Source organism: Lithobates pipiens, unplaced genomic scaffold (assembly GCF_037356315.1).
Source record: "Lithobates pipiens isolate NorthernLeopardFrog02 unplaced genomic scaffold, aLitPip1_a1.2 Scaffold_13, whole genome shotgun sequence".
Lineage (NCBI taxonomy): Eukaryota > Metazoa > Chordata > Amphibia > Anura > Ranidae > Lithobates > Lithobates pipiens.
In genome coordinates this window covers 34692447-34711347 of record NW_027507718.1, presented here as the reverse complement: position 1 = coordinate 34711347, position 18901 = coordinate 34692447, and the positions used below count along the sequence as shown (strand labels likewise).

General features: G+C 40.5%; 1 protein-coding gene across 2 annotated transcripts in view; it reads right to left on the bottom strand.

The window, feature by feature from the left end:
- Positions 1 to 316: 316 nt before the first annotated feature.
- Positions 317 to 18901, bottom strand: part of DOCK8 (dedicator of cytokinesis 8) — a 214849-nt gene continuing 196264 nt past the window's right edge. For both annotated transcript variants that reach the window (XM_077474999.1, XM_077475000.1), the window contains 7 exons: positions 17676 to 17810; positions 16409 to 16498; positions 16085 to 16321; positions 13120 to 13263; positions 11960 to 12066; positions 10656 to 10826; positions 317 to 3462 (listed from right to left, as the gene is read on the bottom strand). In XM_077474999.1, coding sequence (XP_077331125.1) covers positions 3399 to 3462; positions 10656 to 10826; positions 11960 to 12066; positions 13120 to 13263; positions 16085 to 16321; positions 16409 to 16498; positions 17676 to 17810 — 948 coding nt within the window. In that variant the 3' untranslated portion in view covers positions 317 to 3398. The remainder of the gene's footprint in view (positions 3463 to 10655; positions 10827 to 11959; positions 12067 to 13119; positions 13264 to 16084; positions 16322 to 16408; positions 16499 to 17675; positions 17811 to 18901) is intronic.

Here is an 18901-nt window from a genome sequence, read left to right as displayed (position 1 = left end):
TTTTTTGTACTTTTGGCTCTGAAGTTCATAAAGCAGGTTGCAGGTGAATGGTAAATGAGGAAAGGGTTGACCCATCTGTGTTACAGTTCCAGGACCAAGGAGGAGATACAGAATTATAGAACTTTGTATGTCGTCTCACGGACCCAAGTACATATCATGTTTCTTGTCACTGTATATAGGCAATCCTATCCTCAGTTGTCACATTCTATAATTATGAAGTGTACTATATTAAATAAACCCCAATCTTCATGCAAGAACCAAATATAAAACTGTGTATACAAGGTAAACCCAACAAATGTTTACAATTATAAACCAATTAAAGGCATACGCAAGCAACAGCTTCCTTTATTACTTTCAACATAAAGAAATCACACTTTTTTTTTCCAAACAAAGCAAATACTGGCATAGTAAAAATCACGTAAAATACAGTTATTAATAAAAAAAAAAAAAACTATAAAAGGCTGAATTTTAAAAATAGCTTCTGTGGAATGTTTGTGGTTAATTTAACTACAAAAATATTGTACAACTCATTCTCAAATATACAAAAAAGGAAAACACTTTTATAAAGTTAACATCTGTAAAAATAACACATAGAAAAACATGGTACCCTTTCGTTTTATGAATCTATACATCTATGTGAGACAGGAAAATTATATAAATAGTAAAATAACATTCTCTAGTTCCTCCTACAGAATAAATGCCTTTCTGTGCAGTATTTCTAGTTTTCAATACTTTTACAGTTATATTTACACCTCTACGTCTACCTTGCAGACATAAAAGAGTGCACAGTCGCCATTGGCAGTACTGTTGTGCTTTATTAAACCTTTTATTTACTAAACTGTATGAAATCTCATCTGACGGCATCCCTAAGAACCAAGTTGTACCCAAGACACTAAGTTCTGTTTCTAAAGGTGGGCTGATAAAATGACTAACAGCGGCTCATTGGTTTTGCTGGGACTGATAGTTTCAGCACCACCTCCTGGTGAATTTTGTATTGCAGCACTACCTTGTAAATACAATTATTCCTTCTTGGTACCATTATATATTAAGAGACAGACTTTAGTCAATCCTTGTTTACAAAAGAGAAGGTGAACTGGGGGTATTTCTATGTTACTACACAGGTAGCGGGCAGATTTTCTTTAACATATATTACGTAAAGTCTTGTTTGTAAGAAAGGTTTTTATTCTTACTGTATTTCTAAGTTGAACTCCAGGCAGATAATAAAAACTCAATTCAATACAGTCATGCAAGCATTAAAAAATAATCAAATCTATTTTTAATTTGCCACTATTAAATGTACAGTATCTCACAAAAGTGAGTACACCTCTCACATTTTTGTAAATATTTTATTCTATCATTTCATGTGACAACACTGACGAAATGACACTTTGCTACAATGTAAAGTAGTGAGTGTACAGCTTGTATAACAGTGTAAATTTGCTGTACCCTCAAAATAATCAACACAGCCATTAATGTCTAAATCGCTGGCAACAAAAGTGAGTAAACCCCTAAGGAAAAATGTCCAAATTGGGCCCAATTAGCCATTTTCCCTCCCCGTGTCATGTGACATATTAGTGTTAAAAGGTCTCAGGTGTGAATGGGGAGCAGGTGTGTTAAATTTGAAGTTATTGCTCTCACTTTCTCATACAGGTCACTGGAAGTTCAACATGGCACCTCATGGCAAAGAACTCTCTGGGGATCTGAAAAAAAGAATTATTGCTCTACATAAAGATGGCCTAGGCTATAAGAAGATTGCCAAGACCCTGAAACTGAGCTGCAGCACGGTGGCCAAAACCATACAGCGGTTTAACAGGACAGGTTCCACTCAGATCAGGCCTTGCCATGGTCGACCAAAGAAGTTGAGTGCACATGCTCAGCGTCATATCCAGAGGTTGTCTTTGGGAAATAGACATATGAGTGCTGCTAGCATTTCTGCAGAGGTTGAAGGGGTGGGGGGTCAGCCTGTCAGTGCTCAGACCATATGCCGTACACTGCATCAAATTGGTCTGCATGGCTATCGTCACAGAAGAAAGCCTCTTCTAAAGATGATGCACAGGAAAGTCCGCAAACAGTTTGCTGAAAACAAGCAGACTATGGACATGGATTACTGGAACCATGTCATGTGGTCTGATGAGACCAAGATAAACTTATTTGGTTCAGATGGTGTCAAGCATGTGTGGCGGCAACCCGGTGAGAAGTACAAAGACAAGTGTGCCTTGCCTACAGTCAAGCATGGTGGTGGGAGTGTCATGGTCTGGGGCTGCATAAGTGCTGTCGGCACTGGGGAGCTACAGTTCAGTAAGGCCTCTTTCACACTTTTCTTGCAACTTTGGAGATCAGAGTCACATAACAAGTCGTACCCCATGATTCCCAATGTTGACCATTCATATCTATGCGACTTCAAGTTGCACCGACTTCAAAGTAGTCCCTGTACTACTTTGGTCTGACTTTGATGCGAGTTGAGGTCCACAGACTTTCAAGTCACGGCAGTGTGACAGGGGCCTAAGGGAACCATGAATGCCAACATGTACTGTCACATACTAAAACAGAGCAGGATCCCTTCCCTTCGGAGACTGGGCTGCTGGGGCAGTATTCCAACATGATAATGACCCTAAACACACCTCCAAGATGACCCCTGCCTTACTAAAGAAGTTGAGGGTAAAGATGATGGACTGGCCAAGCATGTCTCCAGACCTAAACCCTATTGAGCATCTGTGGGGCATCCTCAAAAAGAAGATGGAGGCATGCAAAGGTCTCTAACATCCACCAGCTCCGTGATGTCGTCATGGAAGAGGACTCCAGTGGCAACCTGTGAAGCTCTGGTGAACTCCATGCCCAAGAGAGTTAAGGTAGTGCTGGAAAATAATGGTGGCCACACAAAATATTGACACTTTGGGCCCAATTTGGACATTTTCACTTAGGGGTGTATTCACTTTTGTTGCCAGCAGTTTAGACATTAATGGCTGTGTGTTGAGTTATTTTGAAAGGACAGCAAATTTACACTGTTATACAAGCTCTACACTCACTACTTTACATTGTAGAAAAGTGTAATTTCTTCAGTGCTGTCACATGAAAAGATATAATACAATATTTACAAAAATGTGAGGGGTGTACTCACTTTTGTGAGATACTGTACCTTTAAACTGTCTTGACATCAGCATTGAATTGGGCTTTAACAGCTACAGAGAAAAGTGAGACAGAGCTGTGCAAATTTCAAGACTGGCTGGAAAAATTACAAATCTCTTGTCATGTAAAAGCTCATGTGTTTACCAGTGCTCTTAGCTGTATACCTAGAGTTCAGCTTTATTTACGTAACTATTATAATTATTTGTAGTCCTTACTGGAGATAAAATATTATTAACTTTTTTTTTTCATGTAGCTTATGTGGTTCTTTAGGCTCAACAATTGCTTTGAGAGATCTGTGTATCATATTTTCTGAAGCTGGACCTGGTGAAAAGTCCCCTGAAAGACAAAAAAAAAGTCACAGTGAAGAATTATTTGGGCCACACAGCATGACAAGAAAAATATCAATGTGCACATAATTTGTTGCAAACAAAAAAAGGATACCAAAAAACAATGATTCCAAATGCCTTCCTCCTTGAATGTGCTGGAATATATACTGTATGCGTGTGTATATATACAGTAAAACCTTGGATTGTGAGTATAATTTGTTCCGGGAAACATGCTTGTAAACCAAAGCACTCTTATATCAAACCGAATTTCACCATAAGAAATAATGGAATCTCAGATGATTTGTTCCACAACCATTTATTCATAAGTACTTCAGTTTATAGTCCATATAAAAAAAGATTATAGCAATGTAATAGGTTGCGTATCCATAAATGTCAATCCACAAATGGAAGCCTCCACAAGGGGATTGGAAGCAAAATCCAGCAGGAGCTACAGAGTATAAAAGAGAAGAGAGGCGCCTCTAAGTGTAGCAATATGGTTACATTTAATGAAGGTACAACATTTAGTAACTCACATGGTTGATGATTAAAAGAGACACATCTAAGTATGCAGGCATCTGGGGTAGCTGTCCACATAGAGCAGTGTTTCTTAACTCCAGTCCTCAAGGCGCCCCAACAGGTCATGTTTTATGGATTTCCCTCAGATGAAATGGCTGTGGTAATTACTAAGGCAGTGAAACTGATCAAATCACCTGTGCAAAATAATGGAAATCCTGAAAACATGACCTGTTGGGGCGCCTTGAGGACTGGAGTTGAGAAACACTGACATAGACCATCCCCCACACCGCTGACACTCACAGCTGTCAGTCTGCAATTGTGACCAGGAAGACTACCCTGCAGGAGAGCGATCTGAAAGCGAGCCTTGGAGCGCAGCGTGGAAGGGATGACATCGACGGCGGTGTGGAGGATGGTCTATGTGGACAAATTAACCCAGGTGCCTGCATACTTAGATGTGCCTCTCAAACCAAGTTACTCTCAATCCTAGGTTTTACGGTGTATGTATATATATATATTTTTTTATTTATCTGTAATTTAAAGTGTCCCAATAGCGACAACTTTTTGTTTAGCTGTGGACAAAGTGGCGAAGGATGAGAACTTCTGTCAGGTTTTACTGCTGTCCAGGCTCTGTTAGGAAAATTTTCTCTCACTTCCTTTTATGTGGATACATTTTACATTAAAAAAGTTGCAAGAGGCAAACAGACAACAATAAAAAGATATCAGGGGTTCTAGTATACCCCTATTTAACTTTAAAAAAATGTCTCTTTGTGCAGCTTTTGAAGGATTCCTTAACTTCGGGTTCAGTGAAAAGGCTGTCCTTGGGGCAGTGAGTAGGGGAAATCCATACTGGAGCCTTGGACAACAGTAAAACTGCACAGGGGTTCAAATCTTTTCAAACTATATCCCAAACGTGAAGTAAAAGTTTTGGCAATAAATACAATTTAAGGGGGTGGATGGATGCCCTTCCTACATATGAAACGTGGAAAGTCCTTAATCCTAGCTCTTTTTATCTTGAGAGACTAATACCACCAATACTTTCCTGGTATAATAATGTACAGAGTGTGCCATTAAGCCTGTTGGAAGCCAATATACCAGTTTTCACCTGCATTGCTTGCTCTGATCTAGGCAAAACAGGATTGTTGCTGAATGATAGGAGGGCCCTCAGAAGATGCTAAAAAAAAGCTGTCTCAAGAAGGGGTCCCCTATGTAAAGTGTAAATTGACAGGGCTAAATCACAGATTTTGGTTTTGCTCCCCTAGGAGGAGAAGCGGCTGTCAGCTGCTTTATTGAAATCTATACAGGGAGATCGGTGCTTGTAACTCCCCCTCACCGCCGCACCGATCACCCCTGACTGCCAAGGTATCAGATTAAGCATCAGAGCATTTGCACGAGTAGAAGTACTCAGGCAAGTGCTCGGTATCGGTGCAACCCTATCTTGTATTATAATAATATTAATATAATAATAATAAGGCACTGACTCTTTGGCCTTGCCACACCATCTAAAGCTGGCCATAAATAGATCAAAATTCGATGGGTTCAACAGGGCTCAGCTGACTTTTTATCCATGTATAGCCACTTTGGTTGAACAGAAGCTGATCTACAGATCAACTTCTGTACAACCGCCCTGTTGAATTTTCACTTCTTGATCAGTGCTGCAGGGTATAGACTCCAACATTGATCACTATATTCTGATAGTAGTGACGTTTCCATGCTGTTAGAATACAATAACTCAGTGGCAAAGATTATGTGGATGAGGAAATTAAGTCAGTTTTTTTTTCGTTTAACCCATTGGTTGAGTGAAAAAACTGACTAATGTATAAGCGGCCCCTAAATTATGCAATTTTCTTTCCTTCAACCACAGGTTGAAGGAAAGAAAATTGCTCCAGCAGTACTATTGTGTTTTGCCGGGGAGTGTGGGGAGTCTGGAATACAATAATCATTGCTGGCGACTACTGCCGCTGGTGGTAATGGGGTGAAAAAACCTGACAGGCTGGTTGTACTTAAGTTGATTGATGGACCAACTTCAGTACAATTAGTCTGCCCATAGACGGATCGAAACCGAACCGACTGAATTTTGATCCTTCTGTGGCCGACTTAAGAATGCCTCAGGCAATAGGCAAAGGTTCTGTTTAATAATCCCCTTTAGGCCACCCCCACTGTTACGCATAATTTTGCTGTACCTACCATTCACCGCAATGCATGTTATCCACCAAGGATAAAGGTGTAGGTGTATTGATATCATGCACTCTACCCCCCCCCCCCCCCCCAGATCAGAAAGGCTAAACCTTGAGGAAGACTTTGCAAAAATCCCCCTATACAATTTTATATCCTTGGAATAGTGTATACCCCTGTTGCAAATGGGGCATGTCCACCTATTACAAATGCAGCTCCAAAAAAAACAGGGCGAGTGTACTGCACAAATGCACATTCTGAATGGTCCAGAGCAGCCGCTAGGTGGTGCATTATTGTAATGTTCAGCCTGTCCTGCCGTTTGCAGAGAAAGGGAAAAGGGGCCAGTGGTTTTTGTGGAGAAACCCCCAATAACTGCACCTAAAAAAAGGAGGACATGCACCACAAGTGCAGCTCTGGTATGTTCTATTCCAGGGGTCTCCAAACTACGGCCCAGTTGTTCAGGAACTCCAGTTACCATCATGCCTAGTCATGTCTATGAATGTCAGAGTTTTACAATGCCTCATGGGACGTGTAGTTCTGCAACAGCTGGAGGCCCGTAGTTTGGAGGTCCCTGTTCTGTTCCAACGATATAGAATTGCATAGGGGGATTTTTGGAAAATCTTCCTGAAGGTGAACTTTAATGATAGTATAATTTTGCTTAAACATTAGAATTCCAATTAATTATAAAAAGCCAAGACTAGACAATCGACCTGCTTTCCATATCAGTGCTCGCATATTAGAGGGGGGTGATATCAGATTGGAATGAAAATGTTGTGGTCCACAAATACATTCTCTGTTAATTAGACATCCCTCTCCATGACAAGAACAAAACACAGATCAAGCTTGCCTGCAATTCCCTGCATGCCTGGAATGCTTTCACCTAGCTCCAGCCATCTGTGAAGTGAAGGAAGACTCCAGCCCACTACTCTGAGAATCCTTATTCTGTTTACAATCTACAGAAATAAAAGCTTCTTTGTCACTAAGCCATTTGTCAGTCACAAACCGACTCAAAGCATGGACAAGTTTCCCACTGAATAAACAGACTGTGGCACACTGGCAATGACATTGGTAATGGACAAGTGTTACAGGACACACACGAAGCCTGATCAAGGCGGCAGGGAGTGATTTACACTCCCTATTTTTATCAAGAAGCAAACACTCCATCAGCAAGAAATGTCAAATATGTTCAGTGCAGAGATAAGAAATGAAAGCCGAATATGATCCAGGTGCTAAGTGCATACCATCTTATAAAGTTGGCGTTTTCAACTTAGGCACCATTTTCAGTTCTGCACAATCTCGAGGCACCCCATTCTAAAATGTTAAAAACAAAACTAATAGTATTACATAACTCATCATCATCCAGACATGTAGGACACCCAGGGGGCAGATTTACTAAAACTGGTGCTCTGCAGCTGTGCATGAGAGCCAATCAGCATCTATCTAACTTCAGTTTGTTCAATTAAGCTTTGGCAATAAAACCTGGAAGCTGATTGGTTCTTTGCAGAGTTGTACCAGAGTTTGCACTCTCCAGTTTTAGTAACCAACCCCCCCAACTTAAGAGGTGATTTATTCCTCTCTACACCTTTGCACACAGGTACTGACAAGTATTCCAGTGCACTTCCTCCTCAGTTTCTCTCCCTCACTCAGCTAATGTGACCTCAGTGCTGATGGAGAAGGAAAGGGGAGGTGCAAGCAAAGATGTTTTGCAGGTGCCCAATGCCCTCCTTATCAACCGATAACGACATTGGTTATTAGGAATGATGCCGGCGGGTAGAAGGTTGTAATAGTACACAATAAAAACCTGTGGCTTTGTGTAACTAATGGCAGGCTTGATCCACCCACTGTCTTGTATACAATTTTTAGGCAATTTTTAGCAGTTTGCCAAGGCAACCCTGAAGAAACACACAGGCACCCTGGGGTGCCTGGTAGCCCTGATTGAAAAAGGCTGAAGAGTACACATTAAGTGTCGGTTCACACTGAGGCAGCACGACTTGCAGCACGACTGCCTCAGGCGACCTGGACAAGACAGCTGCGGCGATTTGCAAAAGGACTTCTCTATAGAAGTCAATGCAAGTCGCCCCCAAAGTCCTACAGGAACCTTTTTCTAAGGTACGGTTCCATTGTACAGAACGGGACGTGACTTGTCAGGTGGCTAGGTCACTTGACAAGTCGTCCCAGTGTGAACCGACCCTAAAGGGAGCCTGTGCTTTACCAAACTTTTACTTCTTATAGATCAGGGGTGTCAAACTGTTGCCCCCCCTGCTGTTGCGGAACTATAAGTCCTATCATGCCTCTGTCTTTAAAGGGGGCTCTGTGACGGAGAGGTGTGATGGGGGCTCTGTGATGGGGGATCTGTGATGGAGAAGTGTCTGTGATGGGGGCTCTGTGATGGAGAAGTGTCTGTGATGGGGGCTCTCTGTGATGGAGAAGTGTCTGTGATGGGGGCTCTCTGTGATGGAGAGGTGTCTGTGATGGAGATCTGTGATGAGGGGATCTGTTATGGGGGGGATCTGTGATGGATAGGAGTCTGTGATGGGGGGTGCTGTGATGGAGAGGTGTCTGTGATGGATATCTGTGATGGGGGCTCTGTGATGGAGAGGTGTCTGTGATCGAGATCTGTGATGAGGGGATCTGTTATAGGGGGATCTGTGATGGATAGGAGCCTGTGATGTGGGCTCTGTGATGGAGAGGTGTCTGTGATGGCCGCTGAACTTACGCAGGGCCCCAGCGTATAATCGGACAGCTGTTCTCATGGTGACCACAAGAAGTCATAGAGGAATTCAGTTCCTCACAACTTCCTTCCCCTACTGTACTGCCACTACAATTTAGCACCACCTAGAGTGGGGAGTACAGTCTGCATCTGCCTACAAGTTGATCATACGACCAACTCCTGTCGAGCAGGGATGGCCATACACTGTTCAAAATTGGTGTGGTTGCCGCTGAACTGGCCCAATTTCAAGTCTATGGCCAGCCTAAATGCAGCATACTGTAGATTTTCATGTGTATGTGTTGTTGATAGTTTCTACCTGTATCTGAATTGGGGAACTTTGGGGTCACAATAATTGAATAGCATGCTGGATGACTTCCATTACCTGATGCACCATCCGGCTATCCCTTATCCCCATTAACCATTGCAAAGACTGTTTCTTTTGGCTGATTCTACCAAACCCAACTACTGTAGCTGGATACTTCCACTTTCATAGAGTCACAAGTTTCCTAGTTTGAACTGATGAGTGCCAAATAGTTAAAAATATTTGCATGCAAACATCTGTATGCATGTAATTACATAAAAATACCAAAAATACATATTCAGCATCATGTTGTTACTGAGGTCTGACTTACCTGCTTTATGGAAAACCATAGATTTTAAGGGATTCATACACCAAATAACACGTTACGTGGCTCACAGTGCACTTCTTCAGATTAGGTGTGCAGCAGAACTGATTGGAAGCTATCAACAGTGGGAAAAATGTAGTAGTGAAACAGCTGCATGCTATTCAAAATTAATAAGAACCCTCTTAATATTAGAGAGCACTCATCCGTTTTACAGCTACACATCTCCCCGCTGCAGTCAACTGGAATTTCAGACAGACTAGGGAGTTCAATTTGATGAAGTGGCCTTTGAGCCAGAAAGCATGTTATGAATCCCTTTGTATATAAAGTAACTGCTGTTTATCGATAGATATGATGCTCTCTGTTAGGTGCCATGGCTATGAATGTGGTTGGGATCATTTTTAATGCACCTTCCAATCTATTAGGTTTTGGACCATGTACATTGTATTTTGCAATCTTACGAGATGCAACTAGAAAATTCTTCCTGCTTCTTTATGAACGCTGAAATTATTTTTATTTACTACTACTATCTCTCTCCACTTCCTTCTTCTGTTTTGTCTATTCTCTGCTATTTTTTTTAAGTGTTTTGACACTACAAGTCCAAAGTGAACATGGTTCAGCAGCTATGGTTAAAAAAAAAGCTAAGAGGAGAAAGAATTTAACAAAGGTCCCCTTCACAATTCACACTTGTGCTTTGCAAGCGTCATGTGTATTGTGTTAAGGCTGCCCATTCATACTAAATAGAATGGTCCACACCACAGCGGATGAAAAACTGGGCCTGCTGCAAAATTTTAACACAACACAGGTTCAACAGCACCTGTAATAGATATGTGCATTAAGATGCAATTTGGAATAAATGGCACCACAGCACATTTCACTAAGCTTTTACACAAGGCATAGGTGTAATGGTAGCCTCAGGGCATGACTGGCTGCTCTCTAATGCCTGTAGACACCTTGGAGAAAAAGTGTTTTAAATACGCAATAAAGGTAAAATGAATACATTGTTATTCATTGTGAAGGACCACAGTGAGGTATTCAGGATAAGTTGAGGCATTCTTCCACATTTCTCCCCGACTCATTCAGCAGGCACTGGTTGCTGAGGTCATCTGATAAAGCAGTGGCCTGCATTATGCTTAAACTTACTATGTTGCTAAAGGCATGAATTACACTGGTAACACACACCTTGCATCGCTTGGAGTCTTTACTACTGTTTTGTATAACTCTGGAATCTTGCGTTCAATCATAGGACGGAGATTCTCTTTCAGTTTGTTGTAATTCTTCTTTAGTTCTTGTTGATATTCCTTCTGATCAAGTGTAATAAGTCTCTTGTTTTTCTCTACTGCCTCTCCACACCTGAAAAATGAAAATTCATTGTTACCCGCTGTATGTATGAGGAAGTTACTGTAGAAGTCAAGTAACGTTATCATTGTCACTTAATTTGCATACATGAGATTTTATCTGGTGTGTTTTGAATAGTTATTTCTCAGACAAATATGTACATAATTGTAATTGAAGAAGATATCCTTGTGTCTGTCTGTTTGTTTATAATAAAATGTTAGAATTATTTTATTGAGCTATTGGAGTTGTGGGAAGATTCGCTTATGAATAAGGCCAGGCCAATGCACAGGAAAAAAAGCCGCTGTCATTAAAATGGTGAGGGGAAGACTGGGTGACCGTCTCTCTCACACATGATGCATTACCACATAAACTGTGAGGTTCAGTTGTCGATTTGACAGTTAGGACTCACTATGTTTATCAGGATCGTTTACAGCAGTTTTGCTATGCATGATGCCTATAAATGGCAGTTGCAAGATTCTATCCTAAATACCTCTTAACTTATATTTACAATGTATTTTTTATTACTGTTCTTGTTTGATCTGCACATAATGTCAGTTCCAACAAAAGTTCAATTGTGAACAAAAAAATTTGTTTTTTCTATGCTTTGTACCAGGAACATAAGAAAAAAAAAAAGGACAAATCAAAGAATACAATTTGCACACCCCAAAAAAAAAAAATACCCTGCAGCAGGGAAAAATACCTGTAATTGCCCTCAACACCCAAACGTTCTAACAAGCAAAGCCTTGCCACATTTTTATAGTCCACATTCATATTGACCACTGAGGCAACCTAACATAGTGATGGACCCTGTGGGGTTACGAGGTAGTGGTAAGCCCCATCACTATCCTAAAGTGCTGAATCTTTGTCTGTCAGAACAGTGCAGGCATGAACCTAAAAGCAGGGTCTGCTTGGATTGCATGGGAGCGGGTACCTGTCAAAACTAGAAAAGTGGTGTAGGGGGTGTTATAAGCTCAACCATGACCAGTTCTATTTAAGCTTTCATGCCATTAAAACAAAATATCCCCTCTGTTCACATATTTTTCTTTAGTTCATTCTAACATTCTCTTGTTCACTAACTTGTTGGGTTCCAGTCCTCTTTATATGTCTGAATAAAATATAGTAAAACTTAGAATTTAGACCATACTAACCTCATAATGAATTCTTTGAAACACAACCTCAGCTTATTGTGATGTCGATAGAGTTTAGGATCAGCTGGAATGTCAGCCAGAAACACTTGAGCTACCTCTAGTGGTCCCTAAAATGCATGCAAGAGAATGATTAGATGAGATATTTTAATGTTAGTAAATCACCTACCAACCATTAAGAAAGTTTTATGTCCTGACTTATGTATTACAAACTGTACTGTAAATGAAAGCTAGATGATGTTGGATGCACACATTTTGATTGCAAATTGGTGTTCACCCTGCAGTAGCATTATGTACAAGATATCTACAAGATGTGTCCTCTGAAACTCATGCTGAACTTGTACTTGTGTTATACCGTGATAAGTACGTCATTTTTGCATCTGGCTTGTGTAGTAATCCTTTTCTTGTTGGCTTGAGTGTTCACAAAGCAGTGGAAGCAATTGTAGTATTATAATTTATACAGATAGAATTCAGGGAATTTTTTTACAGCAATAGTTGTAATAAAAGAGCAGATAGAGGCTAGTCTCCATGCACACTGGGGAGAGTGGAGAGAAAGGAAAAAGAGATGTAAGTAAATGGCCAGAGGTGGCCTGGGCAGTGCATACATTGGGGCCAATGGGAAGTGATGCCTTTGGAATGCATAAGCAGGACTTGATGTAGCTATGGTTTACCCACTTTTGCTCTGCACTTAGGACAGACCTGCTACCGTAGCAGAAAATGGCCACAGTTTGACCTACTCTTCATTTCAATGGATTAAGGCTAGCTACGAGATAAGGGTAGGAGGGATGATCCATGACAAATGGCTTAGCAGGGCTAGAATTACTAAGTGTGTACGTTAGTGAACAATTTTAGACCCTGAGCACAGATCTGGAACACCTATGAAGCACAACAACCTGGCTAAGTGGTTAGCACTTCTGCCTGGCAGCACTAGAGTTGTTGGTTTGAATCCCAAGCATGGCACTACTTGCCTGGAGTCTGCATGTTCTGCCTGTGTGGGTTTCCTTCAAGTACTTCGGGTTCCTTACACTACTTTTTGCACTGCACATAGTTGGAACAAACAAGCAAACATATTGCTGCTTACTAGTGCCAATAACATTTCATCTGTACTCTTGAACACTTTAGAAAATACTTGTGCGATTATTCAAATATATTTCTATTTATACCTGATTTACTGTGGCTCCCACTGAACCCTGCAGCACCATCTGGAGCATCTTTGCATCTGGTGGCTCCTGGCTAGTAGCAACAGCCAATTCAAGAGTTTTCTTTTGCATATCTTCTATGGCAACCTCAATTGGAGTCAAGGTAAACTAGAAAACAAATGTAATTATTATATTTTTATGTGATTAAAGGGATTTGGACAAGGAAAAATATGAGATGCTGCTACACAGTTGTTACTTTTCTTCTCTTATTTTATCTTAGTTCAAAACACTCCAAAAACATGCTGGTAATTGTCTCTGGCCTAAATTGGACCTCGTATGTGTATGTATGAATGTGAGTTAGGAACCTTAGATTGCAAGCTCTTTGAGGGCAGGGACTGATGTGAATGTATAATATGTAAAGCGCTGCTTAAATTGATGGAGCTATACAAGTACCTGTAATAATAAATAAATAAAATACATTGTATAAGTGCATTTTTTCACTCTCTCATCTGTCAGTTTGCACATATTTAGCAGATTTATCTTATTACTGGATTTTCTTGGCTGTGCTATAGGTAATGTTTACTGTATCAGGAAAAAGCTACTATTAAACATGTCAAGACAATGCTAGGCGTTAGATCACTGTGAATAATTTTCATTTGGAGCTAAAGTGTATGATCCTACTGATTGCAATAAAGCAGCTGCAAGTTGTGAACAATTAATACATCTGTTGCCATTAATATAGCAATCCTATTTAAGGCATGGCACCATGTCTTTCAGTAAACATACATCCATTGTGAGCGGACTGCCAGTGTAAACACAATGAAGCACATTGTGACATTGTCAGAACCTGCACTGTTTTGTTTTCCTGGATCAAAGAGGAGTATTGTATACCTGCAGCAGTAGACCTCAATAAAGATTTACATGAATTAGTGCCCATACACAAAGAAGGCAGGTAACAAGCTGTTTTGAGCCAGTCGTAGACATGGCAGGTCTGACCACAGCATGATTGCACATTGCCTGAACACCACTGGTGATGACATTGGGAAGTCAATTTGTGTATACGCTGGGTATGAACAGACAGGCCTACACACAGATTGAAATACAGCTTGTTCTTGCTGAACCGGATGAATTTTGATACATATATACCTAGTTTAAGTCTGTTGGAATCTCAGAGTTACTCTTAATAAACTGTCTTTACCCAATCCGATGATTGTGAGCTGGACCAGGAGAGAGTCACCTGAGATTTTGTTAGTCTTATGTTGATTGATGGATTGTGTTTGCCTAAAGCCGCGTACATACGGGCGGACTGTATGGCCAACTTAGACCGTCAGACAATCCGACGGACAGTCCGTCCTACTTTCGAATGAACGGACTTGACCACACACGATGAACAAACAGTCCGTCAAAAGCTTGCGCGATGACGTGTACAGCACGTACGACGGGACTAGAAATAGGACGTCCAATACACAGCAATGCAACCTTCCGCCGTGTAAATCCTTTCTGAGCATGCGCCATACTTAGTCCGTCCAACTAGCCTACTCACGAGCGGATTGTCCGCTGAAACCAAAGTTGGACGGACAATATTACGGAAATTCCGAAATACTTAGTCCGCCAGACTGCACGCTGAAAAAGTCCGCTGAAGCCCACACACGAGCGGACTGTCCGCTGAAATGTGTTTCGACGGACTAAGTTTGCCAGACAGTCCGCCCGTGTGTACGCGGCTTAAATCTAACAAATTCTGCAGAGTTCCCTGTAAACTAGGCACTAACAACTTTGTATAAATGGACAAGGGGGACTGGATAGAAAAATAGTGAGCCCTACACTAGAGTTTACATTATTGTCTGTGATCAACCACAAACAAAAAAAATAAAAAATCATGGTGCAAACAATATAGGACTGGACAGAACAAGCTAAAATGTCAGTAAAATGTTCATAAAAAAATCCATAATTGAAGCATTCACTAACAGATGGCTGCAGCTCCTCTGGTAGAGTTAAAGTGGTTGTAAACCCTATAATAAGGCTTACCTGTATCTACTGCTGCTATCTCCTATCGGTTTAGGAGATATCCCCTGTATCAGCATGTGCCAACGTCATGCGTTCGTGCCATTGCTCCAGCTAACGTGCCGTTACCAGCGGTCCCCGCACATGCCAATCAAAGCTCCAGAGTCTGCGATACTCAGGAAATAACTCCGGGAGACATGTCTCCAGGCAGAGCTGTATGCCGGGGCCGCTGAGGGGGCTTTGATCTAAGGTGAGTATTTCATAATGAGCTAGTATGCTTTTAGGCTTATTATGCCTTTGTCTTGCAGGTTTTTTTTCATCTTTTTTTTGTGGGTTTACAACCACTTTAAGGATAATTCTTTGTGTACTGTTAGAAATACAAAGAACAGGGAGTACCACCAAGTGTAGATTTTGTTGAAAGAGTTAAAATACACTCTCACTCACATATAAAAAAGGTTAAGCAGGCACATCACATCACATTGTTAAACCTCTGAGATTTGACAAAGAGGCAGTCCCAATGCTCCAAAACGCATTTCCACCCCCTCCTGTTCTGACGTCATCCTATTCCTACACCACTGGCAGTTTTGGTGACTCCTGCATTCCACACTGGTTCTTGCTGGTGAGATACTCCCAGCCACTTCCTGCTTCAGCTCCGCATTGCCCATCGGCACTTCCATGGTGTGCTCTGCATAACAACCACCTGGTGCAGATCTGCAAAGAAACCAATCATCTTCCCGGATTTATTGTCAAAGCCAAGTGGACAAGCTGAAGTTAACAGCTGACTGGCTACCATGCACAGCAGCACAAGATTCTGAGTGCTCTAGCTTTAGTAAATCTCCCCCATAGAATACCTGACTATGTAAGAAAGGAGAATCATGCAATAACCACAGCCATTAATGTTAACCGTTCACTGGTCACAGTTCAACCGCCTTAAAAAAAAGGTACATTCCCATTTTTTGTCACCTCCACTGTTTATTTTGCTATGTACCTCCTCTTTCTGGATGACATTAATGCGGGTCTTGATGTATGGGAATGCGTGCATTGTTGTGAGAATAGTTTTCCTCTTATACTGCTCATTAAGTTCTCCTCGTGGACGCCCATCTAGAGTGAATGGTGTGGTGTACATGAATCTGCGTAGGTTATAGTTCTTCTCAAAATAGGTCATCCTGTATTTCATCTCATACTCTTCAAAGTATGGCTCCACAAAAGTAATCTGGATGTAGGCCTAAAGAAAAGAAAGAGGGTATTTACTTACTAGTGAACACTGTAGACAAATAAACTAGGATTACATTTTAGTAAATATCTGGTTTACCTTGTTGGGATTCAACTTTGATTTGTTCACTGGTGTTGAATCTTTAATCATTTCTATTGCATCCTCCCCAAAACAATTCCCATAAAAAGCCTGTAGTGAAAACAGAGGCATACAATGGTTTCAACATGGTGAAGTTTTTTTTTTATTTTTTTTTACAGAAGATATGGTATTACCAAATCAGTTCATTTACACTTTTGAATTATGCAGCACTCTTTCTGCTTGAAAAAAAAATATAGGCATAAATGGAAATCTGCTTAAAAATACATAAACATTAAAGCAGAACTACACTGCGGAACTACATTGCTATTTAATTAATTTTTAATATTCAAAACAAATTCACTCATTCCTCCATGTCTCCAGGCCTTATTTTGCTGAGAAATCACTTTGAAAATTACCCCCAGGATTTCTGGCTGCGGCCATCTTGAGTAAGGGCAGAAGATTCATGTAGCAAATACTTCTGGGAATCCATCTGCCCTTAGCTCAGGCATGTAGGCAAGTAGCTGTGGTTAGCTGAAAAACAAGAAAACGCTCTCCCCCACCTGAAGATTCCTGGGATAAGCCTAGAAACCAGAAAGTAACTGAAGAAATTTAAAAAAGGGTTTAACACAAGTAAATATAATATACTTTTCTATCTATTTAATAATAGTAGCAGTATAAGGATAAAAAAATTGTCAATAAGATAATCAACGAAAAGTTGATTGAGAGAGTGAAGTTTCGTTTTAAATTGAAATCCGATGTGCAGTCACCGCTGACTGAACAGTCTTTAACTGTTAGCTCCAGCATGCATATCAATGTTTATGGAGATGAGAGAGACAGGGCAGCCAAATAACCTTGACACCAGATTTTCTCAGAGGATACCGTAGCAATCAGGCCAAAAAATCCATTGGTTCTCCAGAGGATGAACAGCAGAAAGTCCTAAACATTAAGATCAGGATGGGTGCTGTAAGACTTTTTTCTTTAAAGTGATTGTATACCCTTACATATACATTCTCAGTGAAGTGATGGCCTCAGGTGATACACATGGATGAAACAAATTTTCCTACATACGTTGTACCTGTTTATCTATAGCTGTCTCTCCCCTACATCCATTCAAAGTGCAGAATTTACACAGGATCTCTCGGCTCGCAAAAGATATAGCTTTGTTCATATTTCATATCTGAGATTTACAACCACTTTAAGGAAAAAAAAATGATCATGTCTCTGGATATTGTAAGATTATTTTTTTTTTTTTACAAAGTAGATTAACTTGCCACTGGACTGTACTCACCTCTAATCTATGGGAAACTTCAGGAAGTTTAGTAATTGCTGGTTCTTTATAAATAAATTCTTGTTCATCTAGATCTCCAAATCTTGCTCCATAAAATCCGACACGGAAGTAAGTTCCAAACATTCTTTTCTGACCCTGTTACCAATAAATGATATATTCATTCTCTTTGAACAAATAGACTTTTCATGCAAAATAATAAAACTGTTATTGATCCTTTTTTAATATGCGAGTTTTATAGTTGTACATTCTTTTTAAAAGTACCTCTCCCTGCCCTCACCCCACATCATTCCAATTAGTTAACGACTGAAAGAATTTGGTTATGCCAGCACAGTGTTTCCAAAAAGATAGTTAAGGAGAGTTAAAAATGGGGAGCAACAGTGTTTGGGACTTTAAATGAGGTATTTGTAGGAGCCGTTCAAACCCCTCCTCCATCCCGGGTTCAATTATAGAAGAAAAAAAAGGGAGCAACGAGCGGGACTTTAAATGAGGCACACGGAAGCAAGAAAATCCAATTAGATAAAAAACAGGTTTTAATAAGTTCGAATAGTCATATATTGCACATATTATTACACATTATAAATTAATATTCAAAATTTCATCAAAATATACATTCCAACAAGGACTTAATAGTACATACATGAGAATCTTCACATAAAATAAATACCAATTATCTATGGATATGTGGCACTCTAAAGTGTCACCTTGAAAACAAAAATTGGGATAAATCAAAAATGGAACGTTCATTCTTTGTTAAAAGATGTATACACAACACGGAAGTTGACATCTCTACGCGTTTCGTGACCTTTTTATCACTCATCAGGAGCAAAACCATGAAGGTAACCTATGAATAGAGAAAACAGCCATATTTGAAAATGTCTAGGGAAAGAGCTGGACAGATATACAGCGTGGAGAAACCCACATGTACACTTGATCCATAGACTTGCATATATACCATTGCATAGATGTCCCTTTAGTATTCATCACTCCATCTTCAACACTGAATTTGTCTCATTCTACACTTGGACCTGCCTGGGTTGGCATTCGTGCGTTTGGGTGTCGCTTTGACCCTGCCCCCTCAACCCCGGTCTGTGGCATCTTCAGCTTGGCCTGACTACCGGTGTCCCGCACCGCCTCTGCGCAGGTATATATGCAAGTCTATGGATCAAGTGTACATGTGGGTTTCTCCACGCTGTATATCTGTCCAGCTCTTTCCCTAGACATTTCCA